This window comes from Numida meleagris, chromosome 1, assembly GCF_002078875.1.
Source record: "Numida meleagris isolate 19003 breed g44 Domestic line chromosome 1, NumMel1.0, whole genome shotgun sequence".
Lineage (NCBI taxonomy): Eukaryota > Metazoa > Chordata > Aves > Galliformes > Numididae > Numida > Numida meleagris.
In genome coordinates, this window is record NC_034409.1 from 86,660,252 (window position 1) to 86,675,164 (window position 14,913).

A 14,913-nucleotide genomic window follows, 5' to 3' on the forward strand; every position below is an offset into this window, starting at 1 on the left:
AAGAGCAGTCCCATCTGATAGACTTGGGACCGAGAGCTGGCAAATGAGTAAGCCTCACATGATTACCTTTATTTTTACTTTACAAGCAAGCAAGATTCGGCAGTGGAGGGTATAAATAGAGAAAGTGAGACTAGGAGGGTTGATGCGTTTTATGGCCTAAGAGCCCACCCCTTCCATCAAGGCTTGTAAGAGGCTTATGTGCTGTGCAGGTGGCTCTGGATGGGAAGAACTGGGTGATGCAGCTACATCTGCCACCCATACAAAAAGAGTGTCACTGGATGGTGATGCAGTATAGTAATGTGCATTAACAGACCTTCAGCTCCACAGACTTCACTCTTTTCCTCCCCTGTGGGTGTGTGGGTCTAACTGACAGCTGCACAGCTTTGTATTCTTTGGGCTTCCTGTATGACTATACCCATGCAACATATTCAGTACAAAAATAGCAAAAGAGAGTCAAGTAGCAAATCATGTGTTAAAAGCTAGAGACCTTCAGACCATATCTTATGGAGGGTGCACAGGTGCTGTATGTCCCCCACAAAGCAGGTCATGGCTGTTTGTTTCCTGCCGTGTGCAAAGGCCGTCCATTGAACCTTAACACAGCTGCTGTTAGGTATGTCTCACATGCAACATCACATTACTGAGAGGGGCACTGGGTGATTGGGATGAACATGCAAGTCCTTGACTGAAATTACAGAATCATGGAATCATTAAGGTTGGAAAAGACCACTAAGATCATCTAGCCCAACCGTCAACCCAGTACCACCGTGCCCACTAGCTGTGGTATACCACTGAGCAGTTTAACTGCATTGGCAGAAATAACATTTTTTTTATTTCTTTCAAAAGACTATGAAAACTGGTGCCGCACTTGACCTGAATGAATTATTTGCACCTTAAGTAGCAGGTGTTGCACCTTAAATGGCAGTTTCAGTCAGCGCCTTTTGTTTCCCTCCTTCAAAAGACATAGACTTTCAGTGGTTTTGATTTAAAAAAAAAGAAAAAAAAAGAACCAACTGTAAGCTCCAGTGCTTTTCTTTTCTATGCTGGCACATCTGATGGTAAGGTGGCGAGGTGCTTCCTGTTTATCTAAAAAAATCTCATCTTCCAAACCAAACCTCGATCTCTGGGGACCTCTTCTTAAGCCAAGGTTCAGCCTTGATCTGAAAGTGGAACACAACACATTCAGATTTCTCTAGCATTGCAGCTGGTGGCTGTGCAGTACTTCTTGCAGCTGTGCCCAGTCTCCTTTAGCTCTCAGTCACATGAGCATCTTTCTTGGGCAGAGTCCATTGTAGAGTGCATGATGGGTGGAAGACAAGTGTGTCACAAGCGTAATAAATTATCTACATTATCAACATAGCAGGGTAAATGTGTATCTGACAACAGCTTCGGTGTTAGCTGGAACTGTGCCGAGGTAAGATATGAAGAAGCTTGACTTCCATTAACTGCAAATCATTTGGTGCGTTATGTGCATGCTGAGAACTGGTACACTCTTCCTTTTCAGTTGTGGTCTGAATTTTTAACCAAGTTAAAAATTTTTTTTTGCTTCTGCAAACCTCTTGGTGCAGGCAATGCTAAATGTGATTGTTCAGAGTATTGTGTTGCAGGTGCAGATGCATGGTATCCAAACTACAATGAAATAAGTGCTGCAAAAGAAGGGCATGAGCATTCTCCTCAAAGTTCAAATGGCACTTTGGTCCTAATCTCCTTTTTATCTTTTTTTCCACAAACCTGACCATGAAGCATAATCATATTCTTGTGCCAGTGTTGGGAGGAAAGCTTGGCGTGGCACAGTTGTACACAGCTACTCACAAACAGAATGTTTTTATTTTGACTGTGGTCAGTTACTGCCCATCATTTGTTATTTCCATCGATCCATCATGGACAAAAGCAATATGCGTTAACTTAGCTAACCAGTCATCACACCAGGAGGAAAAAAGAGAACACTCTACGTATTTTCACACAATATTTGTGTGACTTCTTTATAAAAGGAAAACCACCTTTTCTTTTCCATCTTCTTGCCTGTTCCCCACAAGAAGCAAACAAGCAAAAGTATTGATATGAGTTTAGTTAATAAGAGGATTATGCGTTCCTGATGTTCAAGGAATTTTGCAAGGAGATAAACTGGAATGAGAAACAGAATCCTTGTAAGGGTGTTATTAGAAACTCAGAGAAAATTTCTCCCCTATGCATTTTTAGTATTTGCTTTGGAGGAATTAATTTGGCTAAGTATTATCTTCCTCATGGATTCGTTTTACATGTTTATGACCTAAGAAAGCCCTCTCTTCTACTCCCCTATGCCTCTGTTCAAACCACAACAAAAGGTCAGAGTGGAAGCAGAATCCTGAGCAAAAGGAAGAACAGGAAAGCTGGCTGTGTTTCCTTTTATTCCTCTACTTAAGAGACAAACACCCAGTGCAATTACCCACCCACCTGAATGACACAGGCTGTGTTTTGAATTCCTGTGTGTAGTGGGGGAGCATCCACAGGTTCTTCTAAACAAAAGGAAAGTTTTCCCTAGGAGAGAAAGGAAAGATCCTGGAGGGAAGATAAACCAGAGACTGCATGCAAAATGGCTGTCTGGAGATGTCTGCCATATTTATTTATTTATCTTAATAGAGGCATATTCTATAAATTCATTTTCTATAGAGAGTTTCCTTCTCTGGTATCTTTTTGCAGAAGCAGAATGATTTAGTGAGGCGTATATGAGGACATCTTGGCTTTCAAGTGAAGCTGGGATGGAAGGATCATTACAAGGTGAGTTAGATGCTGTCTCCTGAGCATTACAGTGAGGAACATTGTCATAAATCTTGTTGCCAGGCAAGAGCTGAGGTGGGCTAGACATGGAGCAATAAAGTGAGGAGTTTTCATCTGAGGCTGGAGTTGTCCCAGCTGCATGGGATGGAATTGCTGATGGACTTCTGATCTGCAAAAGACAGAACAGGGTACAGCTCTGTGCGTGTCTTGCTATTGCTTGTGTTCCTGCTAGATAAGAGGTTGGTAAGATTCTATCGATCTTGCTGTATCCCTTTAAAACTCTTTTGAAGATGGGTGCATTGGACTCACCAGATCACTGGATTTTCTTTTGATCTTTGAAATAAGCTAGAAATCACACTTGTGTCTCCTGTCTTCCTCCATTTCCCTTCCCAAACTCAGTCATGTCTTTCCTTGCATGATTTCAACTTAAGGCAAAACCGATTTATCCTCTTGAGAGCTCTTCTATGCCACTCATTCAGGCTCTCCTTTCTGAGCCTGTAAAATCCTTATTTTCACCTCCAAACCCTAAAGAATCTTCCTGATTGCCCTCATTCTTCCATTTCCCAATCTCTGACCTATTACCCTTTCTTTTAAAATTATTCTCCAAATAAATCTCTCTTCTCCCAAATCTGCAATTCTTCCTCTTCCAAATCTTCCTCTATAAATCAGTCTCTCTCTAAGGAAATTCTCTTTTGGCATCCATTTTTCCAGCCGCTTAGAACATACTGCTTTCAATTTTCTTTCCCCCACCTTGTCTTTCGGGAACACTGCAATCTATTTGGTGCTCTTTGATACCCACCATCTTGTGAATGACAGCTGCTGGCTCCTGTTGTATCTTTTGCGTTCTGCCTTCTGCTCATCTAATTTCTTTGGAACCAGTCGCAAGAATTGTGTGAATTCATGCTAGCCACATAGCAAAGTCCTTCTTCTCAATCATTTTACTGACCCTGTGGGTGATTTTTTGTCTTGTGCAGACAGTCAGAACCAGATCACAAGAGGTGCCTTAGGTGCCTAAACTCCTACTGGAATGGTTTTACAAATTTATGCATTTTAAAAGGATTTTAGATGCTTAAAGTACCTTTGTGGCTAAAACGCTGAGTTCTTTCCCTTCAGCTCAGACAAGGTGATATCTCATGCCAGGGAAGCTATTCTTTCCAGGCACCACAACTACATCTGTCTCCAATCCTACTCTACGTTTTACACTATGCAAAAATTTACTTTCAGGACATGTTTATGCAGGACATAATCTGGTTTCAGTGGTGGCAGAATTTAAGCATACCCGGCTCTCTCGTCTCTGTGGTGTTGATGGAGATCTCTTATGCTTTCCTAGGTAGAAGGAAAAAAAGGATGTTTTAATAAATCAGCACTGAGAAGATGCCTTTCTGCTCACAGGGGAGTAGAGATTACCAAAGCAGCCCTTGCCTTATTGAGTGCCCCTCAAAGAATAAAAATCTATCTCCAGGTTGGATTTGGGAATTGTTTTACTGCCAAAAGATAATCAGCATAAAATGATGTTCTTATAGAATGTGTTTCTGTGTTCCTCAGAGCTTCTCTGAATAGGAGCAGATAAATTTCTAGTGTACTTCTGGCTAGTTGTCTTTCTATGCAGTTAAATGGCAAGAAAATATATGGAAAAATCTTTAAGCCATCCTATGAGAAAACAAGTAATTGATTGCTTCACTTAATAAGATGTGGGGGACTCCAGGATCCCCTCTTGTCTTAGAGTATGGCAGCTGTGCAAGAGTTCCTATAAAACAGGAGAGATTAATACTGTAACAGTTTGATAGCTCAGAGGGAAGAGCGGGAATATAAAATGCAACTAAATAGAATTTGACTGCATTTATGTGGCTAACAGACCTTCTCATTTGTAACTTGATTGTTCAAAAAGATAAAAAAAAAACAGGAGAAAAAAGTCCAACTATTATAAAATCTGTATATTTTATTTGTTCTTTACTTTCACACACAAACATGGAATAAATTTACTTTTTGAAGATTCATTATTTTAACCAGCACACTTTGACAAGGACAATTCAGCACTTAATTGGGGTAATTACTAGGGGATTTTCATTAAGCCTTGAATGAAATTTTAAACTATGGAATGAGATACACAGTAGGAAAATATTATATGATAAAACTGCTCACCATGGTACCTCCTTAGACTCCAAAACACGCATATGAAGATGAATGGACAACATAGACCCACGGATACTGAAGCATAAATAATGTGCAATGTCTTGTTTTTTCCATGTTCTTTTGACTTAGTAGTGGCATCTAAAACTGCATTAACATGCATTAGCATAGAGTAATATTTGACTGGAGTTTTTAGCATTTGTTCTTTCTGATGTAACTGCCTTCTTAATGTAATTAAAACATTCTTTGGCTTGGTACAGCATGTCATGAGATAACCATCTCCACGGACATATTAGCAAATATGAAGATACTGGAATGAAAAGGGTGCAGAACAGTGTCACTGAGGAATGATGCATAGTACAAGGCCAACAGAAACAAAGGGTCACAATTAAAGCATAGCTCTAGACTTCCAATGCGTTCTAAGATCAAGGTCTTTCTTCCTCTTCTTTTGTACTGTTTGCACAGTAGACAAAAACAACTAAGAAGCTTTCTGATAGGTTTGTATGTAATAGACAAGCCTAGAAATGAATGTTGCTAAGGCTTATGCACATGGCATCGTTAAGAAGATAACCCTTTTAGGGGCCTAATTTTAATTTAAGACTGAAACTCTTAGCAATACAAGTTGCTTTGCTTCTCTTAAAGAGGAAATAAGAAATCAGAACTTACATTCTGATGAAAGCGTGGTGGTGTTTGCAGACTCTCCTGAAAGAGAAAAATAAGACAGGGAAATGAAACTGCAACCTGACATTTTGCACTGCACTTGTGTTCTCTGCTCCACACACTGAAGTCTCAACAAACTTCACCTTCAATCTGGTGATGGAAAAGGGAACAAAATACAACAAACAAAAGCTGCAGTGATTTGTGGGAGGAGGAATGAAGCGTTGGTCTTCCACTGCTGACGAAGTGGTTCTGTGTTTCAGACCTTCTTGGTACTCGAATAAATACATTAATAGAGCTTATACTTTGCACATTGAGATCTATTTCACCATTTATTTATGGTATTATATTTGTGAATATGCCATTCTGATACTTGAAAATTTCTGCTCTTCTTGTTTCAAATGAAAACTGTATCATGGAAGCTGGGAAAATACTGTGTCTGCGGATTATAGCCACAAATTTTCATGCTGCTATCTCTGCTGCAACTTTTCCTGGGCAAAAAGCAAGGGTTACAAGTCCATTAACTTATCAGGAGAAGAAATGACAACAGAACAGTTTTATAACCATGTAGGCTTAGTAGGACATTACAGATACACAGACTGCTTTCTAGCTGCAGGGCAATGTTGAGGAGGGCAGATGTGGTTCACCATAACCTAGACTTCACAACTGCCTAAGTTAGTATGAAAGTATTACTTGTCCTTTACTCCTTGAGGGTATTTAAAGCTCAGTGATCTTTTCTGTTCTTGAACTTCTTGGGTACAAAATTATACTTTCTCTGATCTAGCAGGTGGCAACTCGCAGGGGGGTTGAAACTGGATGATCATTTAGGTCCCGTCCAACCCAAGCCATTCTATGATTCAAGATCATTCTCAACAAGGGGCTTGAATTGCTTTGTTCTCTTTACTGTGGTGCCTCATCAACACTGAATACATGCCTATTGGCATTCTGTCTAGTCATATAGCATATAAGCAGGCTGTCCTCCCATAATCTTTCTTTGTTCCAGCCGATAATTTTAAATTATTGAATAATTCAATAAAGGCCATTTGGTGCTTTGCTTTTCTCTTCCAGATCCTCCTTTTATTTTTTTCTTTTTCTCTTTCCCCAGTACCAGGAGACAGGACAGAAGTATGAAGGTGGTAATTATCCACACAGCTGATTTTGGACTGTTACTATGCTACCAGAAAAACATGTTGGGAGAAGCCATCATCCAGCATGAATGAGTTATCCTGCATATGGAATCCATTTGTTTAAAAAGGCTCTTTTTGAGACTCAGTGGGACTTACTTTAAACAATAACAGAATCACTAAATCACAGAGTTGTAGGAGTTGGAAAGAACCTCTGGAGATCAACTTGTTCTGCTAAAGCAGTTCCTTACAGCAGATTGCACAGGAAAGTGTCCAGGTGGGTTTTGAATATTTCCAGAGGAGGAGACTCCACCATCTCACTGGGCAGCCTGTGCCAGTGCTCTGTCACCCTCACAGTAAAGAACTTCTTCCTCATGTACGTATTGAACTGTCTGTGTTCCAGTTTGTGCCCATTACCCCTTGCACCACTGAAAGAGCCCGGCCACATCTTCTTGACTCCCACCCTTTAGATATTTATAAACAGTGATGAGATCCCCTCTCAGTCTTCTCCAGGCTGAACAGCCCCAGGTCTCTCAGCGTTTCCTCATAAAGGAGATGCTCCAGGCCCCTAATCATCTTTATGGCCTTCCACTGTACTCTAGAAGATTCCTGTCTTTCTTGAATGAGGAGCCCAGAACTGGATGCAGTACTCCAGATGCGGCCTCACTGGGGCAGAGTAGAGGGGGAGGACAACCTCCCTCAACCTGTTGGCCACACTCTTTTTAATGAACCCCAGTGTGCCACATGGGCACACTGCCCTTATGTCCAACTAGTTCCACTGTCATTCTGGTAATGAGGAAAAACTCCAGAGTGAAAATACTGGACTTCCATTGTGCTTTGCTGTCATTCAGCAGCGCTCATCCTTCCACCTCTGTCTTGCACGACTGTGGCTGGCTTTTCCTTACAGTAATGAACTAGACAGTGTATAACCAACTAGTTACCTATATAAATTTTGTTCTCAGAGTTTCTTTGAACTTTAGTTTCAACTAGACAATCACTGGCACCAAATCCAAGAAGTGAAGAAAAACATGAGAAAAATCGTGATGTGTGGGGATCTGTTATACATTTGCAAAACCACTAATCACAGTTTCTTTTCTCTCCCATTTTTGCTAGGCTTTCTTTGTCTACTTTCAGATCATATCTCTATGTGGATACTGATAGCAGATAAATCAAGACTACAGCTTCCTTCATTTTTAGGAGGTTTGTTAAAATTGACTTTATCCCTCTGATATGAATATCAGTTTATATCTCAGTCAAATCTGGAATTGTAGTTTAGAGAGAAAATACATAAAATATGAATAGAAGATTTTCCTGTATCATTCTTCTCACACTCATGTTCTGCTACTTTTAGATTTCTTTCAGATTATTGTTTATTTCACAATTATTAATGATTTGCAGAATTAAAGGCTTTTGTTTGGTAGTGATTTGTCATAATTGGAATAATGAAAATAATTTTATTTATATTATATGTATGTTACTTCTGTTTCTTCAGTTTTGTAAAGTTCTGAAAACTCAGTGTTCAAGCTCTAGTGTATCACCTTTACTCTGAGTCTTAGTATTGAATGTCCTGACCTTCTATTAAAGATTCCTGTGGTGCTTGATTTCTTTGGCTAAGTAATAACAAGTACATGACATTCAAGAGCTTCCTACTTCCCTACCCTCTCTTGTAGTACAGTGCTTATGTAATAAAGAGTGATTGCTTGCAAGTCCAGAGAAAAAAATCCTGTGTCTGTATCTTCCAGTTGATGGGTGTAGAAAAAACAAATAACCAAACTGCTTGTCAACCTCAGAAAGATCAAGAGGACATAACAATCTGAATGAATTTATCAGCAACAAATGACAGCAAACTTGTCTTATTTCCCTCTGTGACCAGGTAACAGGAATTGTGAAGAGTCAAGCAGCCCTATATGTCTATCTATGGTATATCTTGACTTCTGTGGTATTTTTGAGGTTGCCTTTGACAATTGTTACCTACGTATGTTTAGATAATACGCTATAGTTGAACATACAATAGTTGAAAACTCTAAATAATTAGACCAGAACAAATTCAAAATGAAAGGATGTTCTAACAGAGGTTACGTATTGAATTGTTCTGAGTGTGGTTTTGAATATTTTTTTAACTAATGACTCAGTTGAAGAAAAACAAAATATCTATTACATTTACAGACATTAGAAATCTGGCAGAAATTATATAGGCACTGAAGGATAGGTTTTGACTTCTGAATGATCCTGATAAATTAGATAAGTGTTTTGTAGAAAGACAGGTGGTAGATCAAGAAGACAAGTGCAAAATACTAAACTTTCATAGCAAAGTGATTGGTAATGCAAATACTGAATAAGAACAACAACAGTGTACTTAATCCCCTTAATGTCAGATGAAGATTGGTAGTGTAGGTTGTTGGAAGGGAAGACATCTTACCAACATTGCTTCTTATTCTAAAGAAATTATTGTCTTGGACTGGTCAGTGTAACCTAGAGTAACATCCAGCAGCAGACCCTCTCAGATAGAACAGGGTGCTACTCTCTGCACAGAAAGGTTGAGGTTACCCTCTGGCCTTACTGAGGACTGGAGTCACTTATGCATGTTCTTGCACTGATATCACAACAAGAAATTTCCCTCCTTATGATTTCTTGCACTGCCACCAGTTAAGTTGTAAGGAGCTAATTCCACTGCTGTTAAAGGATTTCGTTGATTACAATTTGACTCTAAAAAAATGTTCCACTGGAATTTAGCTTACTTCATATTCCTTTTGCTTATATACTATGTTTTCAAGAGAATTCAAATGACATATGCTAATCAGTTTCTCAGCCAGGTTAGCTTGATTAACATTTCCCTTTTTTTCCCAATACCTATGCCAACATGTGCCAAAATTGTGAGCATCTGATGGTGAGCATTTGCCATACTAGTGTAATTACAACATACTTGGGTTTACTGAAATTACATTTCCAGAGGAAAATTCCCAGCCATCTACTGGGCCTGATTTAAATTCTCTGTCTTTTCACAAAGTCAACTGTGTAATACATTTCTTAGTTTTCATTTCCAGCTGCTGCTGCAAGTGAAAGTGTTTGGCAACCTGCTGCTAATTAACCCTAGCAAACAAAGGCTCTTCCTCCTTCCCCTTAGAGGGAAAAAACAAAAACAAAAACCAAAATGGGTAGAGGGGTGCAAAGAGAAGGGAGTGAAAGCAGTGTCATGGTATTCTTGGGAGAAGAGGCTTAGCTTACTGCAAATTGATATAACTGTCATAGTTAATGTTTGTGAATCCCTTAGAAGCAGCCTGTGGATGATAGGTAAATGCTATTCATTGAGTGCTTTATTTTTTTTCTCTCTGTCAGTCAAACAGGAATCTTTTGAACTTGTTAACGAGGATTGATACAAGCTACTGATTGTCTTTTGGTGCATATGAGAGTTTGTAGGCGGCCCTACAAAAGGAGTCCTCTTAAAAGCATAAGATGATTAGGCTTTAGATTGCTTTTAAGTCTTTTTTTCTTTCAGTTACAAAACAATGATTGGAGTATAAAAATAACTGCAATTGTTTTTTTATACATCTGTGACTTGTTAATGATTGATAGTTGAATTACTTGGGTTAGTTTGTAATCTTTTGCTACAAACAAGCATAGTACTTTACACGTATTGTAAGTCATAAATTTGAGGACTTTCTAGAAAAGTTTTTCTTTTTTTTTTTTTAAAAAAGGACATTTGTTCAGCCTTTAGAAAATTCTTAGTTGGAATTGTTTTGAAACTCAATAAAAAATTGGGATAGCAAAAGCATTTTTCTATAATCTACTATCTTCAACAATGAAGTGTGGGAATTCATAATGAACATGCCTTAAAATCTTTCATTAGCATTTTTTCCCCTCACAAGTCATTCCATACATAGTTTAAAAAAAAAAAAAAAACAATAACGCTTCAAGTAGATAAAAAGCAGTGGGGAAAAAAATTGTCTAAAATCAACATTCTTAGGACTCTCTATACAGGATAAGATGTTTAATGCAAACTTTAAAAAATAAATTACTCTAAGGACCACTGAGAAAGAATAGGTCTCAGTGAAGGTTTGGAATTTAAATAATAACATAAAAATATTTCCTAGACAGTAAGGGATGTCTTTAACGCAGGAGGGGGAGGGAAATCAACACTTAATAAGCAGATAACCTTTTGTTTTCTATTTATTATTTGCCATTAGAAAGAAACACTCATGAAACCTCAGTAAATGAGAGTAAACATGGCTCTGAATATTTTTCCCCATATAATTTTTTTTATTATTATTATTATTTTTTGCTGGGGCATATGACAAGTTCATCTCAGAGTAGTTATCTTCCCATTACAGACTGCATGCGATTTCCAAAATAAATTGAATTGTTCTTTCTGGAATGCTGTTATGAGCTGAAATCAGCTACAAGGTTTGATACCAAGTCTGAAGTTTTCAGTGCTTTATACACATGGGTGTTCATGATGAATATTTGAATGGGCAGTTTTCAAGAGAGTGAAAGAATCTGTAAAGTGAAAGCTCTATAGATCATTTTCAAACTTACAGAACTTAGAAAGATTCGGATTGAATAAAAGCAAATGTTCTTTTAGATCACTTGACTGTGCTCCTGGATAGGCTGTGGTAAGCCAACCTCTACTGCACCTAGAACTAATTTTATAGGTAAGGAAAACTTTTGGTACAGTGAACTGCCAGGATAAGATTTTCAAGCTAAAGCATGTGCTCTATAACTTGTATAATATTGCAAGACTCGTGACAATGCTGTAATTTTATCAAAAACACTTTTTTTTTTATCCTTTGCTCAAGGGAATGACATAGTAGCCAAGATATTATTTATTAAGCAAAGAGAACAGGGATAATGGAGACACCTTTCTATTTATCTAACTCAACTCATTGGAGAAAAATAATAGCTAGAAGTTGAGCTTTCTAATCTTTCGTTTCTAAAGGATATCATTCACACCTCATCATCTAAGAACTTGAAAGAATTCCAGTAAGCTAAGAGTTATTAATTGAAATTTCTGGGATTTGTTTTTTAAAAGGTGTATCTTTACTTTGTTTTTTTTCTTTGCTCTTTTAAAGAGGGCCAAGAGATGATATAGTATGTCATTCGTAGGATTTAATTAAAGAAATTGTGATGTACTTAAAATGAATTAACTTGTCATTTAGCTAGTAGAAGCTTAGTTTTGTCCCTTTACACTTATTTTTCCCCATGTTCTAAATACAGCCATGTACTTTTTATATTTGCTTCACAAACAATAATGAGCTTCTCAATTTTGTGGATGTTGTTTCTTTTTCTTAGCGGTGATAACATTTCTGAAGCTGACCTCTGTGCTGAGGCAGCTGTCAGAAGTGCTTCTTTATTTATTTATCCAAAGCAATTCCTTGACAAAAGAATGTGATGTGAGAGCAGAGAATGTGCCTTTATATTTTGATGACTGAAACTTGAAGATAGCGAATTTCAGTATAACTGAATGTTAGAATGTGCCAGCTGTCCTGCATGGAGAACGGCAAAGGTGGTGTTTGTAGGACCAGTGGGTATGTATGCAGATGTTGGCCAGGCTTCTCAGAGTGGTGGAAGCCTTGCTAGGTTTTATTTCCATTGCTGTGAAACACTACATTGACTTTATATGTTCCAGACATCAACAACCACTGTCAGTGCAACTGGATGGGAATAGCCAATGTTGTCATGTTTCAAAGGAGGCAGGGTTTGACTGACCTGAAATTACTGGGGCTGTAGGGAAGGGAAGGTCCATCTGTAAACTTATCAAAAAACTTGTGTTTACCTCTTCTCTAATTTAGCAGAGATTTTCTTGTCATTAACTTGATATACGAAACCTGTCAGCATCAGCTGTTTATCTTAGGAGTTTAGGAAAGTTTAGATAGACTGGCAGCAAGCAAAGCTTAAATAACTTGCTTCAACTTTCATTTGTTTTAAAGTCAAATAAGCTTGGAAAATTTGTCTAAAATGTAAATATATTAAAAAAAATATACATCAAGATTCTGCATAGACTGGTTTTCAAAGACTTTTCTGCCTGTAATACTTCCATAAACATGATTCTGATACTTATAGTAATGTAAAACCGTGGAAGGAAACAGTATTGCTCTCAGAGGGCCTCGGGTAATTTTGGTGTAGATCAAAGAATAAAACCTGATAGAATAGATTTTGTGTAGAGAGGATTCATACAGTAAGAAGTGCAATAAAATTAGTATTCTGTTTTAAAAACATTATCTAGGAACCTGGCAGATGAGTATAGGGGTTCACCCACATATTAATGACCTGGACAATGCAGTAAGGTGTCTGCGAGGACCTGATAGCACAGGCAGTCATAATGAAGTGGGCAGAAGCAGTAGTTTTCTCTTACAAGATAAGAAGATGTCTGCTGAATATGAAGAAGGTTATTGCTGGATACACCACATGCAGAAGGATGTTTACATTTGATTTTCAAATGACTAAAGCAGTTTAGTAGCCTGGCTGAGCTCAGATAGCATTCCAATTAAGAAACAGCTGCATCTAATTGACCTGATAATTCATGTATTCTATGCTAAGTATTTGGGTTTCCCTTCCCAGATACTCTGAATGATCACTTAACATTTCCTGTAAGTATCTTTGATGGATTTTGTTCATAAAAACACTGTCTGATGCTATAGATCTGCAGAATGAGTCATTCATGTCGACTAAGCTTCGCATAGCCCATACTGAATTTGTCATTTTAGCGGTGCCTTATAACAAGTGTTATTTGGATAAATGTGTTGTTTGAAATACCTGAAATATACCAAGAGCGGATGAGAACAGCTACTCCTGTAGCTATTACCCTAACATAAGACTACCTTCCTTTCAAAACGGACATTTATGTCTCCTGGATAAGGACAGCATGGAAGATCTTGAACCAAAATAATGTCTGCCGTAAAATTAATACCAGGGGTGAACTGAGCACAGTGTGGTGCTCACATCACTTTGAAGTAGGAGGGCTTCTCTGTTTAAAAACTATGGAGGTTCTAAGTTGAAAACAGGATGAAAATTAATACTGAAATAAGCTAAATAATGGAAGATGCATTTATTTATGCAGTAAGGACAATCTGACTGCAAACCAGGTTGTAGCTGGTAGAAATCCTAGATTTCAAGCTGAGGCTTTGAGTATTGTCATCCCAGTTGAGGGCAGAGCCCACAAAGAAAGATGCATCTGGTCCTCAGGTACTAGACTAGATACCTAATATTTCTCAATTGTTGCCATAATCATCTTCTTTAATTACTTTAGGAGTCTCTGTTATGCTAATAAAATGAGACAAAAGTTATCTACAAGGTACACTAGGAATTCCCTTGGCTTCTTTTTTTTTCCCCTTTCAATGTTTAACAATATATATGTTAAATAATAAAACTACAACTTACCGGACTCTTGATTGTTGCTCTGAGCCAGCATTACTAGAAGGCTGTACAACAAGATCCATCTTATCAACATGACTGGAGGCGGCTTTGTTTTTGGGACATGACAGAGGAGGGGTTTCTGTGGGTTTGAAAAGTGCAGTTCAGATGGCCTCTTGCATCCTGTTAGGTTCACCCAGGGTACGTATCTAAACTGATTTCCTTTTCTATTTCTTCTGTTAAGACAGTGCTGAGAAAAGGGGCAGGGAAGCAAAATTGCATGCAAAAATCTGGTGGGTTACACCGTAGCTTTAGTGTAGTTGAAATGTGAACTGCTTGGTTGTTTCATGACATGTCAGAACTGCTCTGCAATGCAAGGTAAAACATTTTTAACACTTCTCTGGCTCTGCTTACACTGCAACAGAGCTGCAGATTATTTTTAGTAAGATTCTTCTGCATTTGAGATTTTGATTTCACAAGTAGCAGCATGCCAAAGGAAAGGAATACAAAATAGTATTTTAAACTTGTTTAGTTCTTATGTATTATTGTAATTCAACATTAGTTACATAAAAGATTAAAATTAGGAATCTGACCAAATCAACTGTCTGCAGGCTGCTAGATATCAGAAAGATCTGTCCACACTGTGTTAGACAACTGCACCCACAGTTTCCAAGTCTTCCTTGTGACATAAAGACAAGTAATCTGGGTTTGGATTTCAGGGGCTCTTATAAAGTACTTATCCATTTTTTTCTCTAGAATGTTTCTAAAATTTCTGCTCCTTCTCAAAAATTCTAACAAATGCAGAGATTCTTCATAAAATTAGAAGCAAACTACAGTTAAACAGGAATTTTGTGCACAGCAGCTATCACTTTTGCTTATAATGCAAATACAACAGCTACAG

General features: G+C 38.0%; 2 protein-coding genes across 2 annotated transcripts in view; one reads left to right on the top strand and one right to left on the bottom strand.

The window, feature by feature from the left end:
- LOC110400891 (OX-2 membrane glycoprotein-like) overlaps nucleotides 1–6,974 on the top strand; it is a 47,992-nt gene extending 41,018 nt beyond the window's left edge. Inside the window, exons 8-9 of the transcript XR_002440146.1 lie at nucleotides 2,677–2,754; nucleotides 6,647–6,974. The gene's annotated coding sequence lies outside the window, so the exon portion shown is untranslated. The remainder of the gene's footprint in view (nucleotides 1–2,676; nucleotides 2,755–6,646) is intronic.
- LOC110400937 lies at nucleotides 1,418–14,242 on the bottom strand. The gene is made up of 5 exons (XM_021401309.1): nucleotides 14,040–14,242; nucleotides 5,551–5,586; nucleotides 4,897–5,031; nucleotides 4,034–4,080; nucleotides 1,418–2,923 (listed from the first exon to the last, which is right to left on the bottom strand). Exons 1-5 carry the CDS (start codon nucleotides 14,107–14,109, stop codon nucleotides 2,597–2,599), a joined length of 615 nt encoding a protein of 204 aa, XP_021256984.1. The 5' UTR covers nucleotides 14,110–14,242; the 3' UTR covers nucleotides 1,418–2,596.